This window comes from Thamnophis elegans, chromosome 13, assembly GCF_009769535.1.
Source record: "Thamnophis elegans isolate rThaEle1 chromosome 13, rThaEle1.pri, whole genome shotgun sequence".
In the NCBI taxonomy this organism is placed as follows: Eukaryota; Metazoa; Chordata; class Lepidosauria; order Squamata; family Colubridae; genus Thamnophis; species Thamnophis elegans.
Genome location: NC_045553.1, coordinates 2,393,149 through 2,417,638, shown reverse-complemented (window position 1 = coordinate 2,417,638; position 24,490 = coordinate 2,393,149). Strand labels below are relative to the sequence as shown.

The 24,490-nt window shown below is 46.7% G+C and overlaps 1 protein-coding gene across 1 annotated transcript in view; it reads left to right on the top strand.

Annotated features, from left to right (window-relative positions):
* The window catches only part of MPHOSPH9 (M-phase phosphoprotein 9), a 44,352-nt gene that overhangs the window by 15,319 nt on the left and 4,543 nt on the right, over positions 1-24,490 (top strand). Inside the window, exons 11-22 of the mRNA XM_032229492.1 lie at positions 2,802-3,247; positions 3,911-4,066; positions 7,580-7,667; positions 8,587-8,802; positions 15,917-15,964; positions 16,892-16,956; positions 18,634-18,735; positions 19,730-19,867; positions 21,173-21,354; positions 22,831-22,992; positions 23,085-23,205; positions 24,326-24,423. Of these exons, the coding sequence (XP_032085383.1) occupies positions 2,802-3,247; positions 3,911-4,066; positions 7,580-7,667; positions 8,587-8,802; positions 15,917-15,964; positions 16,892-16,956; positions 18,634-18,735; positions 19,730-19,867; positions 21,173-21,354; positions 22,831-22,992; positions 23,085-23,205; positions 24,326-24,423 (1,822 nt within the window). The remainder of the gene's footprint in view (positions 1-2,801; positions 3,248-3,910; positions 4,067-7,579; positions 7,668-8,586; positions 8,803-15,916; positions 15,965-16,891; positions 16,957-18,633; positions 18,736-19,729; positions 19,868-21,172; positions 21,355-22,830; positions 22,993-23,084; positions 23,206-24,325; positions 24,424-24,490) is intronic.

Below are 24,490 nucleotides of genomic sequence, written 5' to 3'. Positions count from 1 at the left end.
TCAAGAGGCAACTGGTTTTTCTTTAAAGACGTTTTGCTTCTCATCCAAGAAAGCTTCTTCTGCTCTGACCGGATGGTGGGGAAATGGAAGGATTTATACTCCTTGCAGACAGCTGGTCATTTGCATCCTTTGAGAGGGTCGTTGAGGCCACTTGGAGGTTTTATCTGTGTCCTCAGGGTCACCGGAGTGGAGCAAATGGGTGTGGAGCCTTCTTGAACTGTTGTGTTGTAGACTGGAGATCGATGGGGTCCTATCCCTCCCCCTCTGTTGAGGGAGGGACGTTGAATTTGGACATAAGTGGCCTCTTTGATCCCTCTTGTAAACCAGCCTGGGTCCCCTCTGTCCAGAATGTGGACTTCCAAAGAGGACCCTTTGCTCTTTCAAATGCGGATGGACTGCTGAATCTTCTCCTGATGACTTTGTTCTCCTATTAGCCGATTCTTCTCTCCCGGCTTCAGTCTCTGACCTTCCAAGGAAGAGTCAGGGTTGGTTTCCCTGAGGATTGACGGATTGGATCTCCCCGCAGTCCAACCCCAGGATCAGCTCTTTATGCTGAAGCAACTAATTTCCTTAGACAGTTAGAACAATGAGTCAATGGAAGGACTTGCTTAGAGAAGGTGTGAATGCCCCAACACTGGAAGTTTTTAAGAAGATGTTGGACAATCATTTGTCTGAAGTGGTGTAGGGTTTCCTGCCTAAGCAGGGTGTTGGACTAGGAAGTAATGTGTCAGTGCCTGGAAGCTGTCAGGGTCTGGATGGGAATGAACAAGCTTGCGCTCAACCCTGACAAGACCGAGTGGCTTTGGATGCTGCCCCCCCCAAAGATAGTCCAGATATTCCACCTTTAAACCTGGGGGGTGAAATCTTACACCCCTCAGAGAGGGCCCGCAACTTGGGTGTTCTCCTGGATCCACAGCTGACACTAGAACACCATCTGTCAGCTGTGACCAGGGGAGCTTTTGCCCAGATTCGCCTGGTGCACCAGTTGCGGCCCTACCTGGACCGGGAGGCACTCCAAATGATCACTCACGCCCTCGTCACCTCAAGACTCGACTACTGTAACGCGCTCTACATGGGGCTGCCCTTGAAAAGTGTTCGGAGATTACAATTGGTCCAGAATGCAGCCGCGAGAGCGATACTGGGTGTACCTAGATACACCCATGTTACACCCATCCTCCGTGAGCTGCACTGGCTTCCCATCGGTCTCCGGATGCGCTTCAAGGTGCTGGTTATCACCTTTAAAGCCCTACATGGCCTAGGACCTGGATATCTCCGTGACCGCCTCCTGCCACATACCTCCCAGCGCCCAATAAGATCTCACAGGGTGGGCCTTCTCCGGGTGCCGTCGACTACACAATGTCGTCTGGCGGCTCCTCGGGGGAGGGCCTTCTCTGTAGCTGCCCCGGCCCTATGGAACGATCTACCCCCTGAGATCCGGACCCTCCCCACTCTCTCGGCCTTCTGAAAGTCTATTAAGACCTGGCTGTTCCGGCAGGCCTGGGGTTGCTGATCTTTGATTGTGCTTCAGCCCCACTAAGATTGAATGCATGTTGTGTCCTTTTTAATTCGCTTTGTCTTGTATTTTAACTTCTTTTAATATCTTTTTTAAATTGTTTTTTATGTGAGCCGCCTGGAGTCCTCCGGGATTGGGCGGCATACAAATCCATTAAAACCTTAAACCTTAAACCTTGGACTAGAAGACCTCCAAGGTCTCTTCCAACTCTGTTATTCTATTCTAGTCCATTCCATTCTTTCATATATCTATGCTATTCTGTTCTATTCTATTTTATTCCATCCCATCCCATCCTTTCCTATTCAATTTCAGTTTCTATTTATATTCTATTTCTATTGTATTTCTATTCTATATCTTTTCTATTCTATTCCTATTCTATTTCTATTCCTATTCTATTTCTATCCTATTCTATTTCTATCCTACCCTTACCTATTCTTATTCCTATTCTATTTTTATTCTGTTTCTTTTCTTTTCTTTTCTATTCTACTTCTTTTCTATTTCTGTTCTGTTCTATTCTATTCTATTTATTATTCTATCCTAATTATTCTATTCCATTCTATTCTATTTCTCTATTATTCTATCCCAATATTCTATTTCTCTATTATTCTATCCTAATTCTCTATTCTATTCTATTGTCTCTATTATTCTATCCCAATTCTCTATTCTATTCTATTTTATTCTATTCCTATTCTATTCTATTTCTCTATTATTCTATCCTAATTCTCTATTCTATTCCTATTCATTCCTGTTCTATTCTATTTCTCTATTATTCTATCCCAATTCTCTTCTCTTCTATTCTATTCCTATTCTATTTCTCTATTATTCTATCCTAATTCTCTATTCTATTCTATTCTCTCTATTATTCTATCCCAATTCTCTATTCTATTTTATTCTATTCCTATTCTATTCTATTCTATTTCTCTATTATTCTCTCCTAATTCTATTCAATTCTATTGTATTTCTCTATTATTCTATCCCAATTCTCTTCTATTCTATTCCTATTCTATTTCTCTATTATTCTATCCTAATACTCTATTCTATTCTCTCTATTCTATCCCAATTCTCTATTCTATTATATTTTATTCTATTCTTATTTCTCTATTATTCTATCCTAATTCTATTCTATTTTATTGTATTTCTCTATTATTCTATCCAATTCTCTATTCTATTTCTCTATTATTCTATCCTAATTCTCTATTTATTCTATCCTATTCTATCCTATTATATTCGCCCTTAATAGGGTCTTGTCTTATTTTTAATTCCAATCACCGCAACGTTTCTTTCACAGATCCTTACGCTCGACCCAACGCTCCACATGAAACCGAGCGAGCGGAACGCGGGGCGGCCTTTGCCCAGGTTCTACGCCAGCCCTGAGCCGGCACCGTTTTCTCCCGATTCCATGGCAGGTCCTGCTTTTTCGCTTCCTTCGGAGGCGGATTCCTTTTCTCCCACGAGCACGGTGGTGTCCCCTCGCTCCGCCGAGTCTCCCCGATATGCCCCTCGCTCAGCAGCGGCCTTGCACGTGGGTCCCTGGGGCACTTGTGAGTTTCAGAACGCAGCCAACGTCGCCGGCTCTCCTCATCGAGACCGTGAGATTTTGGACATGGGGGACAACGACAACTTAACCCTCACGCCGTCTTCCGAAGCCCGGTCCCCGATTCCGTCGGCTGATAATCGTTTGACGCAGCAGGAACTTTCCGTGCCTTGCGTGGAAGATCCCCTGGTGCTCTCCAAGTAAGATCACCCATTCAGAATGTTGCTATCAGGGTTCCAAGTAGCAGGCTTGTTGTGGCCAGCCAGCAGAGCCGGCAGCAGATTCGGACAGTGAGGAGGGTGGGGGAGGAAGATGGGCCAATCCTGGAGTCTGGGGAAGGCTCTGAGGAGGGCTCTGTGTCAGAGGCAGAGAGGGGGGGCAGGGCCGTATGCCAGTTATCAGCTGCCTTCAGACATCAGTGGGGCAGAAGAACAGCTGGAACCTGTTCCCAGTGGGCGCATGCACAGAGCTGCCCGGAGAAGGGGCTAAGGAACAAGGGCCATCTCGGGAGTAAGGCCACAGGTGGAAGGTGAATGGCCCCTCCCAGAGGAAATAAAAGAGGAGCGAAAGGGGAGTGGAGTTTGCAGGAGACCATTAGTTCACTTCATTGGTTCGTGACTGTCCGAGGCTCCTTGTCAAGTTCTGCAGAGATTGGCCTGGCAGCTCTCCAAGCCAGATAAGGTCTGTGACTGTAAATCCTCCCTCGAAAGACTTTGCCGGAGGTGAATAAGCAGCATTCATGTGCTATATGTAAATTGTTATCCTGAAGCACCAGTTTTTTCCTTCAGAAATGTCTAGCAAAGTTGCTAAAATTTTGAATGTTTTGCTCTTTTCTTCTTTTTTTTTAAAAAAAACAACAACAGGATTAGGCAGAATTTGAGGGAGAAACATACCCGGCATATGACTGATCTCCGAGCGTATTACGAGTCGGAAATTCTCAGCTTAAAGCAACAACTAGAAGCAAGCCATACCTCTCCTTCCGAGGAAATGAAGAAAATCAATCAAAATCTCACGGACAGGTATTGGCTGAGTTGTTTGGAATAATGTCCGTATCTTTCCCCCCCTCATCCCTTTTGAAGCATTCTGGTCTAGAATGCAGCCGCGCGAGCGATACCGGGTGTACCTCGGTACACCCATGTTACACCCATCCTCCGGGAGCTGCACTGGCTTCCCATTGGTCTCCGGATGCGCTACAAAGTGCTGGTGATTACCTTTAAAGCCCTACATGGCATTGGACCTGGATATCTGAGAGACCGCCTCCTGCTACACACCTCCCAACGTCTGATAAGAACACACAGGCTAGGCCTCCTCCTGGTGCCGTCGACCGGACAATGCCGGCTGGCGACCACTTGGGGGAGAGCCTTCTCTGTAGCTGCTCCAGCTCTGTGGAACGATCTACCAGCAGAGATCCGGACCCTTCCCACTCTCGTGGCCTTCCAAAAAGCCACCAAAACCTGGCTGTTTCGACAGGCCTGGGGTTGCTGATTTTTTAAATCAGGTCCAACCCCCAGTTAAGCCAAATGTATGTTGGGTGTTTTTTTAAAAAACTGTGTATGTTTCTTTCCCCTATGTGTTATTTTATTTCATTTCGTATTTGTAAGCCGCCCGGAGTCCTCCGGGATTGGGCGGCATATAAGCTCATTAAATTGCGAATTGCGAATTGAAGTGACGCCCCCCCTGGATAAAACTATTTCTGAACCTTGATTGATTGATTGATTTTATTATATTTATATGCCGCCCTTTCCCCCCGAAGGGGACTCGGCGGCTCACAACTCAAACCAGGGAAGGGGGGTACAGACAGAAAATAAAAGACAAAACATAACAATACATAATTTAAAAACACACAACAGTCATACCATTCGAGAGGGGGGCAACAGCTCTTTAGCCCCAGGCCTGTCGGAACAGCCAGGTTTTAACGGCTTTGCGGAAGGCCTGGAGGGTGGTGAGGGTGCGAATCTCCACGGGGAGTTCGTTCCAGAGGGTCGGAGCAGCCACAGAGAAGGCTCTCCTCCGGGTAGTCGCCAGTCGGCACTGGCCAGCGGATGGAATTCGGAGGAGGCCTAATCTGTGGGATCTAATCGGTCTAGTGGAGGTGATTGGCAGCAGGCGGTCTCTCAAGTACCCAGGTCAAGTACCCTTCCCATCTTCGGTTCTGACACCTGGAAATCAAGTGGCCGTTTAGAGATTTGTGAATGAAGGATAAGTTGTGAGCAAAACAGGAAGGGCTGCTTGCACTTCAAATAGATGTGTAGTTGCTCTGAATTCTCCCCATAGTAACTTACTCCACATGGTTTACTTGCGAGCAGGGAGGAGTTCTTTAAGCAGCAAAGTATAAGTAGTCCTTGAATTACGACGACAATTGAGCCCGAAATTTCTAATGTGAAGCAAAGACATTTGTTATGTCAGTTTTGGCCCATTTTTATGGCTTTGTTGTTAAGTGAACCGCTGCAGTTGGTCCATTAGTAACACGGTTGTTAAGTGGGTCCGATTTCCCCATTGACTTGGCGTGTCGGAAAGTGACAAAAGGGGATCATGTGACCCCCAGGACTTATTTATTTGTATTTATTTTTTAAAAGTGATTTATGGCAGTTACAGATCAAAATCCATGCATTTGGCAACTGATTCATATTTATGACAGCTGCCGAATGTCTGGATTTTGATCATATGACCATGGAGCTGTTCTAAGTCTCTCTTTCTCAGTGACGTCGTAACTTCGAACGGTCACTAAATGAATGGTTTTAAGTCGAGGACTACCCGTAATACACTTTGGGAAACAAAGGTTGCTTATCTACAATCAAGACTTTCTAGCAAGTGGTCACCTCCGACCCCTGATTTTAGGCTGAGCAGTTTGCCTAAAACTACAAATAATACATTCCTTGTTTTGTTTTTGCCCTTTTAAAAAAAATGATTTTCTATGAAATACATTTCTTAGGGCTTAATAAACATTGCCTTGACCGTGGATTTGATTTGCTTAACTGTTCTGTCCCCCCTCCTTCGCTCGTTAACAGATGACAGGCAGACAAACTTAAAAAGAACTAACTTTATCAGTCCTCGGCTCAAACTGGCTGCGAGCCCAAAATAAACATAAATAAAGTCTCTGGCAAGAAGATAACAGAATGCAAAACAAATCTCTCTTACGGCAAAACCAGGTGTATAAAAAGAAAGCAAAGCACTTCTCCAAGTGTTTCTCACAAATCAACCACGACCGAGAATCAATAAACGTTGACTCCTGCAACCAGGGCATGGCACCATCCGTTCTTTTATCACCAGAAGACGCCACTAACGAGCCCCAGCTGCATTGTTAATCTTGCATCCCGACTCAACTCACAGCAAACTTCTGCTGAGTCACAACACTTAACAATGCAAATCGACGTTCTCAATGTCGGCCCCTTTTTTTCCAACCGTTGGTAAATTAGATTCTGTGTTTGATAATCATCTACATCCGTGATGGCGAACCTCTGGCACACGTGCCCGAAGTGGCACACAGAGCCATGTTTTCTGGCACACGTGGGCATCGCCCATTTCTCTCCTGGGGTTTTGGGGCGCAGGCACCTGTGACGATCACCTGGCCTTTGTCCATGCGGCAGTGCCGTAAACGGGAAGAGCTCGTTTTCCGCTTTCCAGCATGAGCATATGTGCCGGCCAGGTGATCGTCGTGCGTTTGTGCGTGCCAGTAACCGGGAGACTAGCTGGCTGATGCACGCATGTGCACACCGGAAACCGGAAGTTCAGTTTCTGGGCAGCTCCTCTTCCGAGTTTGCGGCCCCAAAGAGCGTGCGCGCTCCCTTTTCGGTGCCGGAAAGGTTCGCCATCACTGATCAACATCTGCTTTCTGTTTAATTTTCAATATCAATCTATCCATTTCTGCACAATTTAGAGACTTTCTGACTAGCTTTGTTAGAGTCCCTGGCGACTGTTGGCCATCCTTCCAAGGTTTCCAAGTCTGAACGGCGCCCCGAAAATGAGTCACTTTCGCTTGAGAAACACGGTAAAGGGGGGGGGGGGCGGAGAAAGAAAATTTTAAGTTAAAAACGAAGACGAGCGGGTCCCCCTCCCTCCCCCCGGTCTCCTCACTGCAGGACAAAACCTCTCCAAGGGGGCCTGCGTGATCCTGGCAGGAATTGACCAGGATCGCTGGACGAGGCTCTCTTAGAAACCGGCGGTGGGGAAAGGGGCACGCGCTCGTCTTCATTTTTAACTTAAATTTTCCTTTCCCCCCCCCTCCTTTTAGCGTGTTTCTCGGGTGAAAGTGACTCATTTTCAGGGTGCCGTTTAGACTTGGAAACCTTGGAAGGATGGCCAACATCTGACTTGGATTGTGAGCCGCCCTGAGTCCCCTCCGGGGAAAAGGGCGGCATATAAGTGCAATAAATTCAATTCAATTCGCGGTAAATCTTCATTTTTCCACTATTGTACGAATATAATCCTCGCTGCTGTTAAGACGTGCAATATTAAGTACACACTTACCAATTTTTTCTGATGTTATGCTAATAAAAACAATTTATACTTAATGACTCCCTCTTAACTTTTAGGTGCGAGCAGCTAGAAACTTCTCTGCACGAAGCCAACGGCCGGATGCGATCTCTTGAAAATAAAAACAAGGCCTTAGAGATTGAAATAGTAAGTGCACCTTACGGCTTGGATGGAGTAGTCCAGCTGTAACGGCGTGGGGGTAGGGATTCCTTAAAAAGTGCTGAACATGGCTTCAAAGGTCTCTTTATGGTCATGAACTGACATGGAAGAGTGAGAAGGAAGACAGAGAAGCCAAAATATGGCCATGTCTCGGTCAAATGGGCACCGAGGACTCCCTCATTTGGAGAGAAGAATTGCCTTTGAATGAAGTAGTTTGGCACCTGGGAACAGAAATCTGGGAGGTACACCTTGGAAGTTTTGGGTTGTGTTGCCAGAGCGCACAGCTTGGGAGAATACGAGAATTCCCCAGCCAGCATGTTTAAGACAGGTGGGCTTCAACCCCCAGAATTCCCCAGCCAGCATGTTTAAGACAGGTGGGCTTCAACTCCCGGAATTCCCCAGTCAGCATGCTTAAAAGAGGTGGGCTTTAACTCCCAGAATTCCCCAGCCAGCATGTTTAAGACAGGTGGAATTCAACTCCCAGAATTCCCCAGCCAGCATGTTTAAGATAGGTGGGCTTCAACTCCCAGAATTCCCCAGCCAGCGTTTCTGGGAGTTGAACTCCACCTTCCTTAAAAGCTGCTAAGTTGGAAGGACTTTATTGTTGCTAAGTTAAAGGAATCTAAGAAAACAAAGAATTTGTTCTCCCAACGGCGCTTTTTCAAGGGGCAATTGGACACCAGAAATCCCAGTTGCCTCTTGGGACAACCATGACTTGGGTGTCTTGAGAACTTCCCTAGACAAGAATTTGTTCTATTTGAGTGTGTCCCCAATGAAAAACATCTTCTCTCAAATCGGCATCTTATCCTATCCAATGTTACGGCCGGTCCCGCTGGTAGATTTGGTGCTGTCGTCCGACCGGGCTCTCTCTACCCTCGTGCGACTCTCGGCCCGTTTCCCTTTTCAGACCGATTGGCGGGAGCGCTCCGGCGCCCTCAGTACCACCACCAAATCCTTGCAGGAGCGCATCGAAGAGATGCGCACGAGTGGCAAGGACAAAGACAACACCATCAGCCGCCTCAAGAGGAGACTCCGAGATCTGGAAGAGGCCTTTGAGAAAGTTTACAAGCTCTCTGACAACAAGGATGTCCGGTTAAAGGAAGAAAACAAGATGTTTCAAAACGTAAGTCCCAAAACCCCCTCTTTTTATTTAAACTGCTGTGAATTATGTCCATTCACAGCCCGTAATGAGTCACAAACAGTTTGTGTAGAGTCCGACATTAGTCTGCCAAAGTCTTTCGGGATAAGGCTGATAAGCACCCGCCTTTATCTCCCTTGAAACGCTGCCAGAGACCTAATTGCCATTTAGTTTTGCAAGGCAAAACGGAGCACAGAGTCAAAACGGAGCTTCAGAGTTTAAACCGACCAGAACGAACCAAGTTGCTTCCTGCAAAGGCTCACATCCATTTGCTCCCCTTTTATGTCTTATGGGAGGGGCCAATCATCTCCAAGCCTTGCTCCTTTTGTCTGAACTGTTCTTGCCTTCTGGCAGCTCTGTGCATGCGCACAGTGGGAATAGGCTCCAGCTGTTCTTCTGCCCCACTGATATCCTACTCCAAAGCAGCTGATAACTGTCGGACGGCCCTGGCCCCCTTTCTGCCTCCGATGCAGAGCCCTCGTCCGAGCCTTCCCCAGACTCCAGGACTGGCCCAGTTTCCCCCCCCCCCAACCTCCTCACTGCCCGACTCTGCCACCAACTCCGCAGTCTATGAACAAGACAACTGTGTTTTTCCACAAAAGTTCTCTTTTAAAGAAAAGACCCTAACAATATTGTGGCGTGGCCCTGCTGAACTGCAGATAGCTGAGTAGAAGAGATTTTCCTCTCATGGAGATTACAGGTCTTTGCTCTTCCTGCTAGCTCAAAGTCACTTCAGTCCCTCCTTATTAAATAACTGCTTCTTGGCTCACACTCTAATGGACTGATAATGTGTGTAAGACTGATTTTTTTTTCTTAAATGCCAGCTAGAAATATGTCACAACAATCACAATCATCTTATTTTAATGACCCCGTAATTCCTTGCGGGGGTGGAGTCTGGGCAACTGAATGGAGCTAGCAGGGTGTTTACTGGCCGGATGCCTCTCCCTGTTGCCAGTATGGAGTTTTGTTCGGCAGATAAATTCTCATGGTGCCCAGAGAGAGAAATATCTGCCTCTCCCTAGGATCGAACTCACTAGCCTCCTGATTGGGAGGCGAGAGTTCCGCCTCTAGGCCACCGCACCTCTCTTAAATAAGTCACAACAATAAAAGGTGGAATTTGCTTAAATTCTGATTTGATCGCTGTGCCGGATTGTCACGCCCCACTCCACTCCATAATTAGGAAAGAAAACCAAGAGACTCCATGGGTTGGAAATCCAATGTACTTTTACTAATTATAAATGGTAAGCGAGCAGTAGTGAAGAAAAATCTGAATAATATGGCGCGAAAGCAATTGATATATAGCAAAACCCGTTCCCCCCCCTTAGGATCAAAGCTCCAGTCCAATCATAAGTCCTTCAAATGTCAGGTGTGAGATAACTTCAAAAAGACAGGCCAAGATGGAATGTGAAGGCCGTTGATGCAGGCGGGAAACACGTACGCATGCGCAATCCCAACAACTGGTACATCCTAGAACATTCCTCCAGCAGTCCTCCAGCACATCAATTAAAAACCCTCCCACATACACGCCCCCCCCTTCCCGTTTCATGGCAGCTGAAGCAGCAGCAAAGCAGAAGCTGACATCCGGCCGTCCCCCGGAAAAAAGGCTGTCAGGCCTGGAAGAAAAAAAAAACAAACAAAACAGACAAATAACAAACAAACAAGAGAGGGAAAGGAGAAAAGTCAAGGCTTGTCGGGATAAGAAGCATAAAATTTCTGCAGTAAGCGGGGGGCACGAACGTGGGACTTATCAACCCATTCCGTGTGGGAGGGGGGAAAATGTTTCCAAGCCACAAGGTATTGGATGCGATTACGGTGCCGACGGGAATCCAGAATGTCTCGGACTTCAAAATGACGTTCCCCATCAACAAGCAACGGAGCAGGTGGAGGGTCATCGGTGGGCCGTAGGTCGGACACCCGAACTGGTTTGATGAGGTTGATATGGAACACCGGATGGATCCTGTTGAGATGTTTGGGCAATTGCAAACGAACAGAAACAGGATTGATAACTTTCACAATTGGGAAAGGGCCAACATACTTGGGACCCAATTTCTTTGACTTTTGTGTAGTATGCAAGAATTTCGTGGACAAATACACCAAATCTCCAACGTGGTACTCATACGGCTGAGAGCGTTTCTTATCAGCCTGCTTCTTATGAGCCTTATGGGCAGCGTCCAATGTGGAAAGAGTGAGGGGCCAAAGGCGACTGAGACGTTCACTCCAGTCTGCAACGGAAGGAACCTGAGGCTGGGCCGTAGGCAGTTCGGGAATAGGAACAAAATCCTGGCCATAAACGACCCGGAAAGGGGTGAACCCCGTGCTGGAGTGAACCGAATTGTTATAGGCCACTTCAGCATGTGGTAACAAGTCCACCCAATCGTCCTGTTGATAATTGATGAAACAACGTAAATATTGTTCAAGGACGGAATTAGTACGTTCACAGCCGCCATTAGTCTGAGGATGGTAGGCGGAGCTAAGGCCCTGGGCGGAGCCAATGCGTGTGAGGAACTCCTTCCAAAATTTAGATGTGAATTGGACCCCACGATCGGAGATAATACGGTCGGGAACCCCATGTAAGCGGTATATGTGAGAAAGGAATAGTTTAGCCAACGCCTTGGCGGAAGGAATCTTGTGGCAAGGCACGAAGTGAACTTGCTTGGAGAACAAATCAGTAACCACCCAGATGACGGTGTGCCCTTGGCTCTCGGGAAGCTCCACAATAAAGTCCATAGAAATCTCCTTCCACGGGGCAACCGGGCGGGCGACGGACTGCAGAAGTCCGTGTGGTTTCCCCGGCGGCTTTTTGGCGGTAGCGCAAACCGGGCAACTGGATACATAAAGTTCAATGTCCTTTTTTAAAGAGGGCCACCAGAATTGTCGCTTCACGAGGTGCAAAGTTTTTACGAACCCAAAATGACCCGCCATCCGGGAGTCATGAGCGCGACGAAGGACCACAAGACGTAGGGAAGCGGGGATGTATAACTTTGCACCAACCCACGGTAGACCGTCCCTCATGGTGCACTCGTCCCGATGGTTCAGGAACCAGTCGTCTTGAGGAAGAGCCGCTTTGAGGTCAGAAAGCAGATCGTGAGGCACATCCTTTTGAGCCTTGGTCTGTTGACGTATGAGTACCGGAGCTGCCAAGAGCGGTTGGACGATACTCAGTTTGGAACAATTATACTGAGGTAACCGGGACAAAGCATCGGCCATGAAGTTCTTTCCGCCCGGGATATACTTTAGAGTGAAATTGAAACGGTTAAAATATTGGGCCCAACGCATCTGCTTTGGGGAGAGACGGCGAGGCGTGCGCAACGCTTCCAAATTCTTGTGGTCAGTCCAGACTTCAAATGGGTGTTTAGAGCCTTCAAGGAAATGGCGCCAAGTAGCGAGGGCCCAACGGACTGCAAAAGCCTCTTTCTCCCAGACCGCCCAGCGCCGTTCCGTGTCAGTGAGTTTACGTGAGGTGTACGCGCAAGGTTGCAAGTTACCTTGGTCATTGGCTTGTAGCAGAACTGCCCCAACGGCGACATCACTGGCATCAGCCTGGACAACGAATGGCTGGTTGAGATCAGGATGTTTAAGAACTGGTTCAGCGGCAAAAAGGCGTTTAAGCTTTTCGAATGCCGCCTGGCACTCCATGGTCCAGTCCAAAGGCTTATTGGGTTTAGGCTTCGGTTCGCCTTTAGTTTTGAGCAAATTAGTAATAGGGAGAGCAATGTCGGCAAAAGAGGGAATAAATTGACGGTAGAAATTAGCGAAACCCAAAAATTTTTGCAATTGTTTACGAGTTTTGGGAGCGTCCCATTCAGTGACCGCCTTAACTTTTTCAGGGTCCATTTCAACGCCATCAGGGGAGATACGGTAGCCCAGATAGTCAATAGTAGTTTGGTGAAACTCACACTTAGACAATTTGGCATACAGGTTGGCAGCACGGAGCTTTTTCAAAACAGTGCGCACCAGATTGACGTGGTGGTCGTAAGAGCGGGTATAAATGAGGATATCGTCCAGATATACGATAACGCCCTTATAGAGATGATCGTGTAGGATCTCATTAATAAATTGCATGAATACAGCAGGAGCCCCCTGTAGGCCAAAAGGCATAACCCGGAACTGGAAACAACCAAGAGGGCAGTTGAATGCGGTCTTCCATTCGTCCCCTTCCTTAATGCGTACTCTATAGTAAGCTTCCCGTAGGTCCAATTTTGTGAAGATGCGGCCCTTCCCCAGTTGCGCCAACAAGTCCTTCATCAAGGGGAGTGGGTAGAGGTTCTGAGTACAGATTGCGTTAAGGTTGCGAAAGTCACAACATAAACGAAGAGACCCATCTTTCTTCTCACGAAACAGCACAGGGGCCGCCACCTTGGGTCGGGCCGGTTCAATGAAACCACGTTTCAAATTTTTGTCAATGAAAGAACGCATCTCCTCCATTTCCCTGGGTGACATGGAGTAAATGCGGGGTTTGGGGAGTGTGACCCCGGGCAAAATGTCAATGGAGCAATCAGTAGGCCTGTGGGGGGGTAGAATGTCCGAAGATTGCTCGCTGAAGACTTCCTTAAGATCCAAATATTCTTTCGGAATTTTCTCCTCTCCTGCAATCCTCTCCTGCCCCCTAGCGGCTACTTCAGGAACGTTAGTGACGTCAGGTTGGTTGGGAGAGCCCTCCCCCAGTGGAGGCACTTTCGAGCGAATACGCAAGCGGCCTGTCCGCCAATTTATGTGAGGGTTCCACTTCCGGAGCCATGGGATGCCCAAAATAAGTGGTCTGTCCATGCCAGGTGCGACCACAAACGAGATTAATTCAGTGTGGGTACCCATTTTCATTTCCAAAGGCTCAGTAAAAAAATGGGCGCCCCCCCCCCCCGCAACCGATCCGTCTATCTGGCAAAATACAATCGGTGTTTTTAAAGTGCGCAATTTGATGCCCAATTTTTCTACCATTGCTGGGTTGATCATGGACCGGGAACAGCCGGAATCCAGTAAAGCGAGGAGGGTGGCAGGTGTCCCCTCAGGAGGAACTTTTAATTCAATAGGGAGTAGAAGGGGCCCCTTGTTTGAACTCACCCAGTGAGGTGAAGTGTCGTCATCAGAGTCATCAGAAGAAGAGGAGTCAGCATCCGCGTCATCCTTCAATGGCTGGGCAAGAGGAGGGGGATTGGTTTCTCCAGCGAAAGCCGTTTCCTTCTTTTTCTTTTCAGAGCCTCTTGCAGGTTTCTCTTCACGTCTGGGAGGGGGTTGGGCTGAGAGGGGCAATTTAGCCCGACAGTTGGGGGCGGTATGCCCAAGCTTGCCACAGCGAAAACATGTTAAAGGTCTGGAGGAGCCAGAAGGGGGCCCACTCGCGTCGCCTCGGCGTTTGGAAAGCGATTGAGTAGTAGGAGGGGGGAGGGACTTGGCAGCCCTTTCTTTCCGCTTCCTTTTTTCTTCCGTGGCATAACGCAGACGAATTAAGTCAAGCTCAGCATCAGCAGCATGCTCAAACCAAGTGATTAAACGTCTCGGCAGGTTACGATTGACACATTGTTGATAAATGTCAGCGTTCAAGCCTTCAGCAAATCTGTCCAGAAGCGCATCCTCCCCCCAGCCTCTCATGTACTGAGAAAGACACTGAAATTCCTGGATGTATTCGGCGACAGGTCTGTCGTCTTGGTCGAAGGTTAAAAACTTCAATTTGTTCCGCTTCTCAGTTAACGGGTCATCAAAACGTTGACGGAAAGCCGCCATAAAACGGTTGAAATTCCCCAAGAGGGGAGAACCAGACATATGCAAAGCCGTCGACCACGTAGCCGCCTCAGCATCCAAAGATAAAAGAACCATTCTGACCCTTAAAGTGTCAGATTCAAAGTCCCGGCCATAAATCTCCATGTAGTTAAACACTTGCATAAGAAAGGAGGGAAGGCTGGCTGAACTACCATTAAAACGCACAGGCAAGGGAGGGATTTTAGCCATCCGATGTCTTCGGGGGGGAGCCTGGGGTGGAGGTCCCCTTTGGTCAGCAAAACCTCTAGCCGCAGGGGGCGACATGGGCCGAAGGGGGGGTGGGGGAGAATCCTGGCGTGGGTAACGTTGCCAATTTCTCCAGTCTCTTTCCTCCTCCCCCCTTCTCTCCTCCAAAAATGTTTGACCCCAATAATCAGGTAATTCACTCCGCTGGGGTTTTCTCACGGGGCCCTGGTGCTGATAACTTCTCCATTCTCCTTCGCCGCCCCTTTGGCTCCAATATTCAGGGAACTCACCCGCCTGAGGTTTTCTCACGGCCCCTGGCTCCAGCGAAGTTTGTTGAGGTGGTCTTTGGGTGAGTCCAGCATTCCAGCTTGTCTCTATTTCTCTTTGCCCCACTGAAGTTGACCAACGGGGTAGGGGGGAAGGTTCAGGCTGACTGGAAATTTGCAGTTGAAATAAATCTTCGTGCAAAGGTCGGTCAGACGGGCTGGGCTGGTGTAAAGAAAGGTCGGGAGGTCCCAGTTCACTGGAATCCGTCCCTCCAACGGCGCCTTCCCCCTCTCTGGTCGGAGAAGACATTATTTCCCTTCTTGGTAGACGTAAATCTCCTGGAAAGGGATATTTTCAGATTTTGCTTCTTGTCACGCCCCACTCCACTCCATAATTAGGAAAGAAAACCAAGAGACTCCATGGGTTGGAAATCCAATGTACTTTTACTAATTATAAATGGTAAGCGAGCAGTAGTGAAGAAAAATCTGAATAATATGGCGCGAAAGCAATTGATATATAGCAAAACCCGTTCCCCCCCCTTAGGATCAAAGCTCCAGTCCAATCATAAGTCCTTCAAATGTCAGGTGTGAGATAACTTCAAAAAGACAGGCCAAGATGGAATGTGAAGGCCGTTGATGCAGGCGGGAAACACGTACGCATGCGCAATCCCAACAACTGGTACATCCTAGAACATTCCTCCAGCAGTCCTCCAGCACATCAATTAAAAACCCTCCCACATACACGCCCCCCCCCCTTCCCGTTTCATGGCAGCTGAAGCAGCAGCAAAGCAGAAGCTGACATCGATGCTGCAATCTCTGCCGGCTTGTTTTTTTATTCTAGAATTTTGGAAATCTTACAAAATAATATTTAAAAAATGTTACTTTTCCGATAGCTTTTGGGAGAATACGAATCCCTCGGGAAGGAGCACGAACGAGTTAAGGTAAGCAGTCAATTTTTTTGCAGAGCTGAGTCCAAGAGGATTAAGAATCATATGGGCTTTAGCAGCTCCTTACTCGTGAGTAAAAGCAGGTGTATATACCGTATTTTTCAGAATGTAAGATGCACCTTCCCCCCCCCCCCAAAAAAAGAGGGTGAAAATCTGGGTATGTCTTATACACTGAATTACAGCATTTTTGGCCTCCCGAAACCCTGCCTCCTTTGCAAAAATGGACATGCGGAGAGTTTGGGAGGTTTGCAAAGTGCTCCTGGGGGCTGGGGAGGGCAAAAATGAGCCTCCCAAAGCTTTGCATACCCCCCCTCTTTTTGTATTAAATGAGGCGTGCAGAGGGTTTGGGAGGCCTGCAGAGTGCAAAAACCTTTTTTTAAAAAATTTACCTCTTCAAAATCATGGTGCGTCTTATACTCCAGTGCATCTTATAGTCCGAAAAATACGGTATTTCTCTCAGAAATAAGCTTTTTGCCCGCCAAATGTTTGTCCTTAGGAAAGTTGAATAACCCAGCCTTGTCAGCCGAATTTGTCACGATCTTCTATATGTTTATTTAGACCGCTTAGATTCTCCTGTATCTGAAATAGTGGACAGCAGCCAGCTAAACGGCCCTCTAGAAACAAGGGAACTTGGGAAAACTGCTCAAGCAGATAGTGAAACATCCACCTCAAAAAAAAAAAAAAAAGACACGGGATTAACCAGCCGTGGTGGAGAATGCATCCCTCCTGATGGGTACTAAATATGTGATTAATTATTTGCCAAGGACAAGCGAAGAGAAGCCTTAGCAAATTTTTTTTCTTCCCAGGGGAGCTGAAGACAAGTTGAATTAATACTCAGCTGATGAAAGAGAGATACTTAAATCATTCAGTGTTAGTAAAATCAGTGGTTGTGTTACTCTTAATGTTTTTTTTCTCCTTTAGGATTCTTTAAATATTACTGAGAACAAATTACTCGATGCGCACACTCAAATCTCTGATTTGAAGAGGTAATATTGGACCCTTTAATTCTAGAAAAGCAATGAAACGACCAAAGATTCTCCAGTTTTTATATTTTTAATTGCATTTTTATCAGCGTATGTCACGATTAACTTAACTGTGTCTTCATTGAGGGTTAGTGTCCAGCAAAGTCGCTAAATCAAATCTAGCAAAAAAACTAGTTTATAAAACTCTGGGCATAGACCTTTAATTAAAAAAAAAAAAAATTCAAGTTGAAAGGGAAATCCGACTTATTCCCTTTGTTTCATTCCAATGTTTATCATTTTTCAGAATTGTCGAGCGTTACATCTTTGTCATCAAATATGGAAGAATGATTTAACCCAATTGTAACATTTCCAGCAGTTTTTATTTCTGAGAAAAGTTTTTTTTTTATTTTTTCTTAGCATACATATAATATAATCCAAAGCACATCTATACATCTTAACAAACATTTTTTGAATATTCAATAGTACATCAGCTAACTACAGCTAGAATAGCATTTGCCCAATGCTGGAAACAAAATAATACCTTCTCGGACGAATTAGTGATAAAAAAAACTTTGGATTGTGCAGAGATGGACAAATTAACACTGAAATTAAAAGATAAAGAAGAGTCGGAATATTATGAAATTTGGAACAATTGGTACAAATGGCTGCAAAACAAGAATAAAATTAATTAAGCCAAAAATATATATATATAAATATATATAGAACTGTGTATAAAGGTGTGTAAATATAGAAGCAAAATATTATATACATGTACAGGTATGATGACATAACAATGTTGATGTAATGACTGTAAGGTATTGTAGAAGGGAAAAAAATAATAAAATCTGCTAATGAATATTCAATAGTACATCAATTCTTTTTGCCATTAAGCCTCTTCAATTTTTATTTGCTCTTCTGCTTTCCATATTATAGTCTATTTCATCTTCAGTTCTCCTCTTCTCCTTCTCTTCTCCTTTCTACCTTCTTCTTCCCTCGGCCCTCTCTCTCTTCTCTACTTTCCCTTGCTCTCTCCCTCTCCTCTCCTCTCTTCCCACACCTTCCCTCTCTCCTGCTCTTTCCCTCTCTTCCATTTCCCTCTCTCCTGTCTCCTTTCTCCCTCTTTCCCTCTCTTTATCTCCCTTCCATTCTCTATTTTACATGGTGTATTTCCACCTTTCAGCAAACCCCATTTAATATCGATGGAATTGGTAATTATATTCCCAACGAAAGAAGCGAAAAAAGAACACGTTTTCCATATATTTCCAGCAGTTTTGAGAACCCTCTAGTCTAGCAACTAAAACTGGGATCATATACAGCAGTGGTGGTGAACCTTTTCGGTACCGAGTGCCCATACCAGAATGTGCGTGCATGTGTTTGCGCTGGAGAGCTGGAAAACCCAAAGAGCAGCTGGCCGCCCCGTGCATGCCTGTTTTTTGGGCTATTTTGGGGGCTGTTTTCAGGCCCATTTTCCAGGCAAAAAACCCCCAAAAAACTATCCAGAAAATGGCCCAGAAATCAGCCTAGTTTTTGTCCATTTTCTGGTGCTCTGGTGCCCACAAAGACCAGCTGGCGCCAGAAGTGCAGCTGGTGACAGCGCGCGTGCTTACGGAGAGGGCTCTGCGTGCCACCTAACATTCCCCATCACGGATATACAGTATTAACCCAGGTAAAATTGATTTTGTTTTTCCTGCTTTCCTTTAGAACCGTCTCGAAACTGGAAACGCAGGTCAAGCAATTAGAACATGAAAACTCGCTCAAGTTTCGTTCTCTTGCCGAGGGACACTTCGGGCCATCTTATGCCAGGTGAGGAAGGAAGGATTATATCAGGGGTGAGAAAGTCACGTACTGAAACGCCTATTGTAATTTTAAGATGAATGAAAAGGTAATTGACAGGGTTCCAAGTAACACGTCCATAACAAACAGGTCCCTCAAAGAATTGGTTTATTGGACATATCGTATTGGCACAGTTCTGGAAATAGCGTCTAATAAAGTCCGTGTCAGGCCTGTAGCGGTTCCTTTAAGAATCTTTGGCCTGCCACACACTCATTAAGGGGGGGAATAGCAAGGGGTAGAATGTGTTGTTTTCAAAATAAAAAATTCCTTTCTAGAAGCTCAAGGTCATCTTTTGTCTCCGCACCCTTTGCACCTGACCGGAAGCAGTTGGGCGTTGGTGCTAGCGTGGAAGAAGAAGATTGGACCATGTGATGGACTGTGGGTGTGGGGACAAGATCATGAACTTTTAACTGGGTGGGATTATGATGTCATTTCCAGAATTGGGATTTCATAGCATAATGCCAAGGTGTCTGATTTATTAAATTGGAACTTTAAGGATCGTTTTGCCTTGGACTCTGATTTAATTCTACATGATACTTGGAACGCTGACATTATCCCATTTCTGGAAATGGCATCAGAATCCCACCCAGTTAAAAGTTCATGATCTTGTCCCCACACCCACAGTCCATCACGTGGTCCAATCTTCTTCTTCTTCCACGCTGGCATCCACACCCAGCTGCTTCCGGTCAGGTGTACTGGTGCGAAGACAAAAGATGACCTTGGGCTTCTCGAAAAGAATGAAAACAATAACACATTCCACAGTCCTACTCCTTTCTATTCCCCCCTCCCATCAACCATACTAAAGAAACAGCACAATGAAATAAGAGAAAGTGTGGCAGGCCAGAATTCTATAAGGAATATAATTGCAGGCCTGACAGTCTGCTTTTTTTTACCTTTAAAACATAAAAAGTTACATTCTCTACTCAAATTCTTCATTACTCCCTGCTCCTCTTTGTCCTCGCAGCAAATTAGAAAGCTTTGACGTGAGCAGGAGAAAGTGGCTGATCCCAGGATCCGAATTTTCAATCTTCACCGGTCAGCCGTTGGCGGCTCAAGAGAGTCCCAACGATAATCGACTGGAAAAAGGATTCGCCTCTCCTAGGTAAGGAATATTTCTCCCCCAAGATGTTTGCTTGCTTGTTTATTCATATCACAAAGCATCACAAATAAAGGCATGCTACACAATATGTTATAGGGACGCAGCGGCTCAGTGGTTAAGACGCTGAGCTTGTCAATCAGAAGGTTGGCAGTTCGGTGGTTCAAATCCTTAGCACCGTGTAATGTTACTTGTCCCAGCTTCTGCCAACCTAGCAGTTCGAAAGCACGTTAAAAATGCAAGTAGAATAATAGAAACCACCTTTGGTGGGAAGGGAACAGCGTTCCGTGCTCCTTCGGCGTTGAGTCATGCCGGCCACATGACCACAGAGACGTCTTCGGACAGCGCTGGCTCTCTGGCTTTGAAATGGAGATGAGCACCGCCCCCTAAAGTCGGGAACGACTAGCTCATAAGTGCGAGGGGAACCTTTACCTTTTACCTTACATGATATAAAATTTAAAATATAAAATACAAGATTAAACTATGGGCAAGTTAAACACAGATCTTGCCCAGAAACTAGTAACATTAATTGCATTCTGTCATGTTGCCGTGAGATAGAATAGAATAGAATAACAGAGTTGGAAGAGACCCTGGAGGTCTTCTAGTCCAACCCCCTGCCTAGGCAGGAAACTCTACACCACTTCAGACAAATGGTTATCCAACATCTTCTTAAAGACTTCCAGTGTTGGGGCATTCACAACTTCTGGAGGCAAGTTGTTCCACTGGTTAATTGTTCTCACTGTCGGGAAATTTCTCCTCAAGAGATCCTCAAGTGTACCGTGTTTGGGGCACAAAGGGCAGGTGTACATATGTGTTGTTGTTTGCATGTCACCACAATCACAAAGGGCAAAAGCCAGCAGAGAGCCCCATTTGTTCAGAGTGTCTCTGGATCTCGTATCCGTGCACGGTCTTATTCTAACGATTTCTAGGCTTCCCAGCTTTCATCAGATCCAGGTGCCAGCTCCTCCATTGGTTCTCAGATGAAAATAATTGGCATTAAAAACTGTTCCCCTCTGAGAATCAATAGCTTGAAGATTCTATCGTGGAGTTAAATGTTTGTGTCCTGGCTGGGCTGAGAGAACTCTGAAATGCTTTTTTCCCAGTGCCTTTTATTCCCTATCTACAATGAATACGTTCCAGATTAAGTTATTTCAATTCCGAAAAAGAAAACTTCCCCCATGGTTACGGTGTGAAGATTAAATCCCAATCATTTAAATCTGGTTTGAATCTGGGGACAGAAACAACTGCTGTGGCAAACTTCTCAGCGGTGGGATGACCAGGCCTGGCTTCCCCCCCCCCCCCTCTTTCTAGGCATCGTTCTCCTCCAGAGAAGGAATCCTCTCCAGATTTCCTCCTCACCAGCGAAACCATTCAGAAAGAGATCAAAAGTCAAGAAATCCCCATTCTCAAAGCCTTTAAGGAATTCGAAGAAAGGAAGGCTTTGAAGAACCGAGAGGCCCAGGCAGAGAAAGGGCCCACAGCAGAAACCAGCAGTAAGTGGCTTTTTAAATTATTTATTTTCATTCTCTTCTATTTCTTCCTGGGAACGAGAGTTGTTCCTAAGGAATTAAAAAAAAGTACCGTATTTTTCGGAGTATAAGACACACCTATTCCCCCCCAAAAAGAGGAAACAGCATTTTTGGCCTCCCGAAACCCTGCCTCGTGCATCCCGTTTTTGGCAAAAATGGACACACAGAGGGCTTGGGAGGCCTGCAAAAGTGCTCCTGGGGGATGGGGAGGGCAAAACCGAATGAAAATGGGGCCATTTTTCACAAAAACAGGGCTGTTTTTGCCCTCCCCAGCCCCCAGGAGCACTTTTGCAGGCCTCCCACACCCTCGGCACGCCCCGTTTTTGTGAAAAGTGGGCCCGTTTTTCGCTTCCCAGCTCCCCCCACACATTGTATTTTTGCTCTCCCCAGCCCCCAGGAACAATTTGCAGGATTCTCAAACTCTCTGCGTGGCTCTTTTCACAAAAAACAGGGTGTGCAGAGTATTTTGGAGGCCTGCAGAGTGCTCCTGGGGGACGGGGAGGGCAAATATATATATATTTAACTTTACCTCTTCAAAATCTTGTTGCATCTTATACTCCGGTGCATCTTATAGTCTGAAAAATACGGTGTTCCTTACTTGGGAGAATTGTGCTGGCTCAGATCTAGATGAAAAGAGAACTCTTGTGTAGAGCCCAAGGCCTTTCTATTGAGGTGTACCGACATCCCAGATGCACTGAAACCAATATTCAACGTATCCACAATTTCATTTTGCTTCTCCGAATATTTTTTGGTGGTGTTATTGTCAGCACGTTTCTCTACGCGCGTCCCACATACATAGATGTTGTGGCCCAGCAGGAGCCGTTGGAGCTGCCACCAGACTCCGACAGCGAGGGGCACAATGAGTCGGCTCTGGAGGATGTGGAGGACCCTGGACAGGGTTCCGACTCCGAGCAGGGCGCAGAGAGGCTGGTTAGCTACCAGGAGGCGCCTGAGCCTTAGACCAGTGGGGAGGAGACAAGGGAGTGTGATCCCGACGTCATGCATTGGAGCAGTGGGGAGGAGACAAGGGAGTTGGTCCTGGATGCCCTGCAACGGAGAGCTAATAGGCATAAGGAGCAGTTACACAATTACAGGAGATAATTGCACTCAGCTGGTGGTAATTAGGCTCCTCTCAAGACTATAAAAGGAATGATTGTGCACACGCCCTTTGCAGGAGTCAACATATTCACTAAAGTTGGAGAACTCTCGTGGCTAGCTTGGCAGGCTGGATTGCTGCCAAGGTTAGTCTGTGCTGGATTGCTGCCAAGGTCCTGTCTGTGTGTTAATAAATCCTTGAAGTATCTTTGTTGCGGCGTGCTTTGGTGTAGGACGAGGGGGGTCAGAACATGTAGATAATGAAAATCCGATTCCATGTGGTTGGAAAAAGACCCCAAATACTTTCCTGAGTGAAACCCTCTCCTCTGCCTTTGCTTATTTCAGAAACAGCCATTCGGGGTCCAGTTGGGTTCGCCGAGAGGTCCTTGGGTATGAGCCGTTCGCCCGAGAAGAGCAAAGAGCAGCCGAGGCACAAAAAACTCAACTCCTCCAATACCCAGCGATCTTCCTCGCTCCCACCTTCAAACAGGAAGACAAACACACCAAGTAAAAGATTTGGGGGGGTGTCTAATTTGCCGTTGTTGCTTTTTTTAACCTTCTCTACGTTTTAAGGAATCCTGCCCCCTTTCTCTTTGCAGCCAAGCGAGAGACCATGTTGACTCCGGTCGCTGTGACTTACAGCCCCAAGCGTTCCCCCAAAGAAAATTTGTCTCAGGGGTTCAGCCACTTTCTCAGCAGGAATGAAGACATGATGACCAGGTATTGTCTCCCCGAGCCAAGTAGATCTGCTAGTCATTTTGGTCAAGTTTCTCATTCGCTTCGTGCTTTCTTCAATGGAGAAAAAGGGACGCGGTGGCTCGGCGGCTAAAGACGCTGAGCTTGTCGATCACAAAGGTCGGCAGTTCGATGGTTCGAACCCCCAGCGCCGCGTAACGGAGGGAGCTCATTGGTAAATTTTACCAATCATTGGTAAAATAAAAAGATTATCAATGTTTGGAGAGACACGGTGGCTCAGTGGGCTAAGAGGCTGAGCTTGTCGATCAGGAAGGTCGGCAGTTCGGCGGTTCGAACCCCCAGCGCCGCTTAACGGAGTGAGCTCCCGTGACTTGTCCCAGCTTCTGCCAACCTAGCAGTTCGAAAGCAGGTGAAAAATGCGAGTAGAAAAATAGGAGCCACCTTTGGTGGGAAGGGAACGGCGTTCTGTGCCCCTTTGGCATTGAGTCATGCCGGCCACATGACCACGGAGACGTCTTCGGACAGCGCTGGCTCTTCGGCTTTGAAACAGAGATGAGCACCGCCCCCTAGAGTCAGGAACGACTAGCATATATGTGCAAGGGGAACCTTTTACCTTTACGTTCTTAAATGGAGGGGAAATGGCCTTTAGAAACTTACTCAGGTAGTCCTCAATTTTTGACCAGAATTGAGCTCAACATTTCTGTCGCTCAGTGAGACATTTGTTAAGGGAGTTTGGCCCTGTTTTATGACCGTTTTTGCTGCATGCGTTAAGTGAATCCCTGCAGTTCTCAAAATTAATAGTACGGTTGTTAAGTGAACCTGGCTTCAACATGGACACTGGCCTTGTCAGAAGGTCGCAAAAGGGGATCCCAGGACGTAAAGGTGAGTCAGCTGCCAAGCGTCCCAACGTAAATCCCGAGGCCATGGGGATGCTGCAGAGGTAATAAGTGTGAAAAGCAGCCCACTTTTTTTTCAGCGCCGTTGTAACTTTGAACCGTCACTAAACAAACTGTTGTAAGGCGAGGTGTTGATTCAGTATCGCAAGGAAGGGAAACGTCAGTTTTAGCATTCCGCCTTTGGGAAGGGAGCGAGAGGGGATCCTCACCTCCTTTCAAAGAACTTCCTTCTTGTTTTCGGCCCCTAGATTCGATATCCGCTTGGACGAGGTCACCGCTCCCCCTGCAGTGCAGTACGGCAGCCCACGGAAGCGGCTTCAGTTTGGCTCGGGAGGCGACCCACAAGGTAAATTTCCCACCATGCACACACTGGGAACAGGCTCCAGCTGTTCTTCTGCCCCACTGATGTCTGA